The 9,162-nt window shown below is 38.7% G+C and overlaps 1 protein-coding gene across 3 annotated transcripts in view; it reads right to left on the reverse strand.

Annotated features, from left to right (window-relative positions):
• Positions 1–4,472, reverse strand: part of LOC105451891 (CLK4-associating serine/arginine rich protein) — a 5,101-nt gene extending 629 nt beyond the window's left edge. Inside the window, exons 1-13 of one of the 3 annotated variants that reach the window (XM_011692610.1) lie at positions 4,121–4,472; positions 3,758–3,855; positions 3,495–3,670; positions 3,197–3,412; positions 2,858–3,033; positions 2,643–2,716; positions 2,216–2,557; positions 1,725–2,129; positions 1,543–1,647; positions 1,412–1,460; positions 699–762; positions 518–623; positions 144–449 (exon numbers count right to left, since the gene is read on the reverse strand). In XM_011692610.1, the coding sequence (XP_011690912.1) occupies positions 144–449; positions 518–623; positions 699–762; positions 1,412–1,460; positions 1,543–1,647; positions 1,725–2,129; positions 2,216–2,557; positions 2,643–2,716; positions 2,858–3,033; positions 3,197–3,412; positions 3,495–3,670; positions 3,758–3,855; positions 4,121–4,252 (2,249 nt within the window). In that variant the 5' untranslated portion in view covers positions 4,253–4,472. Of the gene's footprint in view, positions 1–143; positions 450–517; positions 624–698; positions 763–1,407; positions 1,461–1,542; positions 1,648–1,724; positions 2,130–2,215; positions 2,558–2,642; positions 2,717–2,857; positions 3,034–3,196; positions 3,413–3,494; positions 3,671–3,757; positions 3,856–4,120 lie in introns of those variants that run through there. The other 2 variants (XM_011692611.1, XM_011692612.1) reach the window with 2 other exon arrangements.
• Positions 4,473–9,162: the final 4,690 nt, after the last annotated feature.

The following is a 9,162-nucleotide window of genomic DNA, read 5'->3' on the forward strand; positions in this document are numbered from 1 at the left end:
CTCTCTCTCTCTGTGTTATAGTGATCAGGACTAATGTAAAGACGTCATATAGAGACAAAAAATTGCTAATGTCCAGTGAACGCATTGTCGGTGCAACTCGGTAATCGCAATTTTAGGCGGTCAGATACGAGGGATTTTTTTACCGATTGCTCCTCGGACTCAGTGAACGAAGCGGCGAATCTCTGTATCTCCTACGCGACTCTGTTCTACTCCGATCAGTCCGATCCCGATCATCGCGCCGATCCCTCTCTCTGTCCCTCTCTCTTTCCCTATCCCGCTCGCGATCGCCGTCCGTGTCTCGTCTATCGCGACGTACGGCATGATGCGATCTTGGACTACGGCTCGGACTTGGTGTACGGGACACGGAAGACCGCGTGTCGGAACTGTGGCCCTCATAGCGATGTCTTCGTTCTCTTTGCCTGAAAAGCGAAGAAACAGAATTCACGTCGCTATTCAAGTTGGCGAGTTTTAAAAAATTAACGCGCGCCGCATTCACAATCTGTGGAAAATTATTTACTTTCTACGAAGTTTCAGAGACATTTCTCGAATCTCGTCCTCCCGATCCTGTCTCTGCTGCTCCATCTTCTCGATTCTCAACTGCTCTGCCTTCTTGTCAGCTTTGTCTGAAAAGAATTCATTTCACAATTGTATTTTTATGACACATACCACTCCTTTATTCTTTAAGATATTCTGCTTACACTGCCTGTTTAACAGGGCCTGCATTTTCTTCTTAAGCCGCTCCTGGGGTGTGATTTTCAACGACTGAAAAATATAAAACTCTTAAAAGTCTATAGAGAAGGTATCGATATTTTTCATATAATTTAAAAGTCTTTAAAAGTATCCATTGCACATACAACAATACATAGCATATGCACATTAATAATATATTATTATCAATCAATTATAGGATGTGACTGAATATATATGTCAAAATTCATAATTTGGTAAAATCCGATTTCATTAGTGAGAACTAGTTGTTAAAACTAATGAAATCGAGTTTTGACGGATTATAGGTTTTGGTAACACACATATATATTACAAAAATTTATCATTTCCTTTATTGAACGATTAGAATTCAATTACGAACGAATGAAAAAAAGATAATAGGGCAGTCAATTTGAGATTCCAAAAGAATAATCTTCAAAATAAAATAGTACATGGAAGTTTTCAAATTCTTTGGTTTTAACGTTAAAATTCTGCTTCAGAATGAATTAAAAATAAAACAAATAAATGTAGAATACGTTACATCGCGATATGTATAATGAAAACGCGCTTGCCGAGGTTTTCTTCGTTCAGATGGAAGACATATAGACATTAAAATACTTATATAGACATGGTACTTATATAAGTATGTTCTGTCTCTATTCTCTGTGCGTTAAGTGACTAAGAAAGCGTTATGGTTCTTACTGACTTTGTGTCCGCCACCAGAATTTGTACTTAACCCTGCTTTTGGCTTGTTCCTGAAATATTCAGAAAAAATTGAGATCCCCCAAGCGTAACTTAAGATGCGCGAAAAATTAAGATTACTCATAAAATGCTTACACGTTTGTATTTATCGGTGTCTTCGGTGCTGCTGGACCGGATTTTTCTTCGTTATCGGATAGCTCCAGCTCAAGACTTGACGATTTTCCACGTCGGCCATAATACCTGCACGTAAAAGAATTAGTTGTATACGGCTTACGTTACAATAATTTAATTCCCGAAGGAATCGGCGAAATCTTTACCTGGGTAGTGCTGGCGTCTTGTTATCATCGCTTCGCGCTCGCTTACAGCTAGATTGGCTTCTCGATCTCGATCTTGATCGTGACGGAGACTTCGATCTCGAGCGGGACTTGGATCTTGACTTCGACACCGAGTATCGCTTTTTCCGATAGCTGTCTCTAGAATGGCTTCTGTTACGCGATTTAGACCTCGATCTCGATTTCGATGTGCTCGAGGACGAACTCCTCGATCTCTTCAGACGCGAGCGTGATCTAGATCTCGACCTCGATCGAGAAATTGAACGGGATCGGGATCGGCTGACGCTTCTGCAGCGCGACCGTGATTTACTACGCGTTCGCGATCGTCTGGAGCGACTTCTTGTGCGGGATCTTGTATACTTCCGAGGTCTCGAGCGTGTTCGTCTGGATCTGAGACAGATTAAATATTACATGTATTACAGAGTTAAAATATTGTGTCAACAATTGTCTGTTACGTTCTTCTTCTCGCAACTTACCTCAGCCTAGATCCACTTCGTTTCCTATCACGTGACCTATACGATTTATTCCTACTAATGGAACGTGAACAACTTCTCGACCTGGACTTGGATATTTTTCTACTGACAGTCCTGTCGTTGAAAGCAGGACTGTCCGACCTCCGCCGTCTGAGATACGAATAATTGACTTTTCTCGAATTCGACGAAGTTACGTGTGATGTACTACCGTGAGTCTCTTCCTCCCCGCCGAAGCTTGTGATGTAAGTAATCTGTCCCGTATTTACAGGTGATGTCGATCGCGACCGCGACTTGGAAGAGGATTTTCTATAAGGATTGTACTCCGGGCTTTCCCTAGCCGCATAGCTAAGACAAAGATAGAATTTTTTTATAAACAATAATAACGTAAAAAAAAAGCATATTTGCTTGTGGAAGTGTAATGAATTATTACCTAGGTGGACTCATAACGCGACCTATCATCTTCTTTTCCCTGAAAGCACGCCTTTCTCTACGCGAACGTCGACCCTATTAAAATGGAAAATATTCATTTAAATATATTTTCAGATATTTGATGCTTTAGTATATTATATATAATATATAAAAAATGTGTTGTGTTTATAAAGATATATTGATTTTTAGAATATTTAAATTGATGTAACTATTTACCGAGTACATAGCTTTCTCCTCCTCTTGCTTACGAGCTTGCCGCAAGGTTTCAGCTTCTTCAAAATCTTGTGTTAAAAAGCTAAAGTAATCAGCACCTAAAAGTCCATATTTTTGAGCTACCAAATTCATCTCGTGCGCCTGAGATGGCTCTATTTGAGATACATCCACGCATATATCTAAAAAAAAAGTAATATATTACATTAAAAAATTTTGTTGCGCAAACAGACCAGTGAGTTTATTGATATGGTTAAAAATTTAAATCGGCCACAGGTGTTAGTTTCTACGCAAAATGCCCGGTCAACAATGTTTTAAATATTAATTTAAGTAAAATAATGGTACCTAAATCTATATCGCTATCTTCATCATCTCCCTTCTCTTCCGATATAACTGGATCTGTTGTCTTTACTGGTTCGGGTATCGGCTCTTCGGTTTCATAATTATATCCGATGGCAGCGTTATTAGAGGATTTCTTTTTATCTTTCGCAGCCTCTAACTTTGTCGACGAACCGAACTGTTCTTCCAAATGTATTTGATGAAGAAACTTCTCTTCAGTCACTGAAGAAGAGATGTTCGATTGAAGATGTAAGAAAGAGTGGCAAAAGATTCCTACACAATGATGAGAAGAAAAGCAACGTACCATTCAGAAATTCATTTTGCACGATTATACGATAGCGCTCATAGTTGATATGTCTGTCTTCGCTTGTCAGAGCAATATCAACATCAATAGTATCTACTGGCTCTGGTATCCAATCCAGATGCGCTCGTACATCAAAACGATCTATAAGATTGTCATCGTTGCCCTGCCATGGCATCCTATAGATACATATATGAATAAAATATACATCATTTTCTACTGCTGAACGAGCACAATTAGCGGCTGTACTATGTTGCAGCACTCACATGTTCGCAGGACTGTCACCAGCGGCAGCTATCGCCGGATCCAAGTGTATCTTGCATGGTCTACCATGCAATTGGAGGAATTGAGTAGGATCGGATTTCTGGAAATGGAGCACAATAAAAGAAAGTTTTTAACTGTTACGCGTGTCTTAGCAATACTCTCCTCTTGGAATATTAAACGTAAAAGAGGGAAGCAGGAAAAGAATAAAGGAACCTTTATTCTTTTCTTAACCCTTTTTTCCTGTATTTTTTGGTTAAAACCAAAAAATAGAGGAAGATCGAATTTTTCGTAAAAATATAATACGCAGAGTCGATCCATTTCGGGCTACACGAAGGAAATCCAGTATGTTTACGCGTAGTACTCACAATTTTTTCATAGTAATCCCGTCTACGTTCCGCTCTGCGACGATAATCGACCAGCATGCCGCGGATCTTCTTCTCCTGCTTGCGTGCCTCGTGCCACATTCTGCCGCCGGTCTTCTTCACGGAAAAACTCATTTTCTCTTCCTCTCCGCCGTAGATCAGTTTCGCGCGGCTAGTTCAGCGTAGGTGCCATTCGTCCAGCTGTAATCGCTAAAAAATTGAAGCACTAATAATTGACACGCTTTCCTCTCCCGCGAGACGGACATGTTGCCTTGCTGAAGAGCGGCGTTAGCGACTTCTCACGGGACTGGCGAAAATCGCTTTACTCAACAACAGAGAGGTTCTCTTCTGCTGCACAATCAACTCGCCCGCGACGAATCGATGATTGGGATCGATAAAGTATTATCCAATTTCGTTTTTTTTTTTTTTTTAATACCTTATTTAATATTATAACATTAAATAACTTAAATTATTTAATTAAATATTTATCAATAATAATTATTCAGTTTTATAAAATTCAGATATTTAATTGTGTGTATGTGTGTGTGACGTGTAAATGCGTACAACGTGCATGCGCGTATCATTATATATATTATTAAATAACGGATTAAAAAAAAACTGATTAATTATTAATAGATATTTAAATAAATAATTTTAATTATTTAATATACAAATATACATACGTATATTAAATTAATTATTAAAAAATATATGTATTGAATAATTGACTAATTGTAATTATTTAATATTTAAAATTTAAAAATTAAACAACTTTAATTAATTTAATATACATATATGTATACACACACACACATACATATATATATAATTTCATAAAATTTGGCTTTAATCGTTCAAATATTAAAATTATTACTGCAGTGATATTGCAATTAGTATAGTGTATACACCCTGTGATATATATATATATATATATATATATATATATATATATAATAATCACCAAATTATTGTTCATATCTGTAGATTATGTATATTTTTCGTGTAATTATTTATGTATATGATATATTTATAATCACACAGGGTGTATACACTATACTAATTGCAATATCACTGCAGTAATAATTTTAATATTTGAACGATTAAAGCCAAATTTTATAAAATTAATAAAACTATTTTAAGCTTGATTGGTAAACTGTCAATATTAGTCAAACAAATTTCATAAAATCGAATGTCAAATACGACAAATAAAAAAAAATGCTAGAAATGTATATGTAGGATTTTTTTCTTATCTTTCTTTTACAGTATTATACGTTGAATTTATTTGAATTTATTTCCCTTGTGTCAATGTTCATATTTTATAGAATGCTTTTTTTACATATCACTTTTTACGTACCTCTATTCTTTTCTTAATAATCTGTTCGTTGAACCAGAAGAATCAGCATCTTCAGAATACTGCAAAACACTATTAGGTACACGTATCGTGAACGCGCTAAATCATTTTTGCACGCGTCTTCTCGCGCAAGCAGGGACGGGACTTTTGAATTTTCTGGGTGCGGAGTATCTTATTTAAGCGGTGAGAGGGGGGGAGGGGGTACGTAACAACACAAATATTTTATCTCTTCTGTTATATGTCGAAATATATTTCGACCTTTATATTTAATTTCTTTTCATATTTTTTTTTTACAAATATAAATATTTTTCTTTAAATTTTATCTCGATATCACGCAAGAATTAGCTCTTTTAGATAATTACTTTTGAAAAATTTTTTTTCAATAATTACCCCCGAATTCAGGGTGTGGAATTTCACATCCACAGGATCTCTGGGTATGGAAAGCTCCATACCCTCCATAAGGAATAAGTCTCCGTCCCTGCGCGCAAGGGTGGATCGGATGCGGCACGACGAGAGGTGGCAGCGGAAGAAAAGATAACAGCAGAAGGTGAAGATGCTTTTGTTTATTATTAACCTTATGTAATATCGTTTCAAATTTTCAATTACATTATTATATATAATAATAATTATAATAATCATCATAATAATGTTATGACAATGTATACACGTTAGATACAAGTTCATTTTCCTTCATCCGGTATGGAGTTTTGTTAATTATTTTTTTTTCAGCTTAATAAATCGGTTTTTTGTTTCTTAATTCACTTTTTTTTTTCACTTTCTCCCGTTCTCTCACACACATACGCTCGATGCACATACACACTTTCTCTCTCTTGCTCCTCGTTCCATTCATCCCTTATATTTTTTGTCCCGATCGGTGTACGCCGAAAGAGACGCCAAGATATTATCATTACCCTTTCATACTCGATTCTCAAAGGACGCTCGCGCGTTGCCTTTCAGACGTATCTCTCTCTTTCTCTCTCTCTCTCTCTCTTTCTGTCAGTCGTATTATAGTTATATTTGTTTCTGAACACAATGCTTTTACTCATGACGTTAGGAAACTTAGGTTACTTTACTTCCGCCGCAACACATGTTCCAAAGATCTCGTAATTAATTGAGTTTTCCGCGGGCGCGCCTCGTGGGGACTTTTTCAAAGGCCACACGTGCATGCGCCCCGTGCCAGACGTATGCAAACTGAAAACGTAAAAAAAGAATACGCGGAAAGACGTGCGAGCGCGAAGCACGCGGAAGGACTACATGCCGCGAGACTTTGTCGCGGCTACAGGGGGGCACCGATCGAGACAACAATTTAACGAGTTACACGCGCGATCGAAAATCAAGAGATACGTTAATCCTCCACTGTCCAAATTATTCGTTGAGATTTCAGAGTCTTCGATATATACAAAATATGGGTAGCGCGCGAATAACAGATCTACATTTTCTTCTTTCTGAAGACAGGAGGAGGACGAATAGAGATATATTTTTATGTTACAAAACTTTAAAATTATCGACTAATCGGGCTGCTCGAAGAGCGAAAGGTGAAAATTGTACAGTAACAAAGCAAGCTGGCGAAGCGATTTTAAAATTACACTGGGGCAATAGATGATCAAGAAAATTCGTCAAAAAACTGCTTTCGCGATACAAATGTTTAAAAACATGCGATGCGCGCAAAAACGTCGCATGTATACGTGTCGGCTAAGATAAATGATTAAAATTCAGTTGATTATCCTCTTTCTCTCATGATCGTAAATTAAATTCTCTAAATTCTCTATTTTATGTAAAAAAAAATGTAGACACACATACATACATACATACACACATATGTACGTTGTATATATGCATGTGTGTGCGCACACGCAGTAATAAATCGTTTGGAACATGAATCGCGGCTGGCCCTTACACTATTAAATGTATACATCTCTGTTGTCTGCTAATTGGCTTAAATACTTTGCATTTTGCGACAGCTGAATGGAGTGGACAAATTCATCCCGAGACGGCGACTCTCGAACTCGAAATAAAGCGCGCATGTCGGAAAGCGAAAGGAATCCTAAGGGGAGTCTCTCTCGTCCTGTTCGCTGGGACCTCCCTTCTCCCATCGGGAGAGGCTGCTGCACGTGCGTTTTTGAAACACACTCCTTACCGCGTCCTCTCACTCTTTCTTTTTCTCTCGCTCTCTCTCTCTCTCTCTCTTTCTCTCTCTCTCGCGCGCAAATGAAAAAAAAAATTTCGCACAGCTCGTTTACCTCGCCTCGCCTCGCACGTTCGATCGCGTCTTACACGTTCGCCATTTAAAATTGCTATATTCTCCCGATTCGAGAATCGTACCCTACCGCGGCTACCCGTGAAAAAATTGTCCCTAAACTTGTTCGGCCTGGACGCCACGGCGGTGTCCTTTAGCTTCGCTGAAAATCCACGGTCTGCCAAGGAGGAGCGCGACCGGTATGTAACTTTTTACGCGAATCTCATGAGCGTAGTGGCATCTTTTTTCTTTCTTCCTTTTGCGTTGCGCCAGATGGAAGAAATCGCATTACGGAACGAGACTTGGGCGGCCTCCGGTATCTTTTCGCGCAGCGCGACTTCGAGGATAAGCTTTCAAGGAGTTCTACGCGACCGGTGAAAAGAAGAAAACGATTTCGATCGCCTTGATTGGCCCTTCCCTTTTTCATCTGGCGCCAATAAATGATCTCCGTAGTTCTTATGATACAAGTACCGTCAAACAACTATATATTTATCTCAGAATCTCACTAGGTAGAAAGGTTTGCCTCGAGAATGCCAAGCGGTTGTTGACAGCCACGTTTGACCGTTAATTGATACAATCGCGATACTTAGCTCCAGCGTGTTACATATTTTCATCCCCAGCTTTTGCCGACAGACAGTTTAAAAGTTACGCGCCGGTCGGCGCGCGTTCCTTCCTGGCAGGTCGTGCGTCGTTATAATCGATCGATCACATTGCTACAGGTAAACGATAATAATCATCCAGTTAAAAATCAACAATATCGTCGAAAGGAGAACGATGCGCTTCGATGCACTATCAAACGCCGCGCTGTGCCCAGGAGTCCGTCGTGGGTCGGATTATGCACACCTCTCTCTCTCCGGGGCGGAGAAAGAAGACTGGTATCGCGTACCTCCGTGTACAAACCAAGTTCCGATGCAAGACGTTTGCCTTGCGCGTGGCCATCCTGTTGCGCGTGCGATCGTGCGGCGAAAATGATTCGGGTTCCCGGACGAATAAAAAGTAGGTCCGAATGTACAGAGGTTTCCGAATGGCGTATCTCTCTGAGAACGTATCGTGAACACCGTTGTTTATACATACTTGGGACTAGTGAGCACAGCGTGTAACAAGATGAATTCGGAAGAGGGCACGCGAGATATACATATATATTTATATATAATATGTATAATATATATTATATATAATATATACAATATATTATATTGTATATTATATACATATATATATATATGTATATATATCGCACATTGTCTATACTTATAGAGCGTACTGATTTTTGCCGTTCAACAAGGTATTATTCGCGAGGAGACGGCCAGAATTTATCACAGAAAATCCTGAACGTCCCGCCGTTTAATCTCTCTACACCTAACAAATCATATCCTGTACAACTTCAACTGCGGAAATTATCAAAAAGGTCATTGAGGTAAGGTGCGACATATCCCATTTTACGTTTTCCTTCTTTCT

The sequence above is a fragment of the Wasmannia auropunctata genome, unplaced genomic scaffold, assembly GCF_000956235.1.
Source record: "Wasmannia auropunctata unplaced genomic scaffold, wasmannia.A_1.0 LD336041.1, whole genome shotgun sequence".
Taxonomy (NCBI): Eukaryota; Metazoa; Arthropoda; class Insecta; order Hymenoptera; family Formicidae; genus Wasmannia; species Wasmannia auropunctata.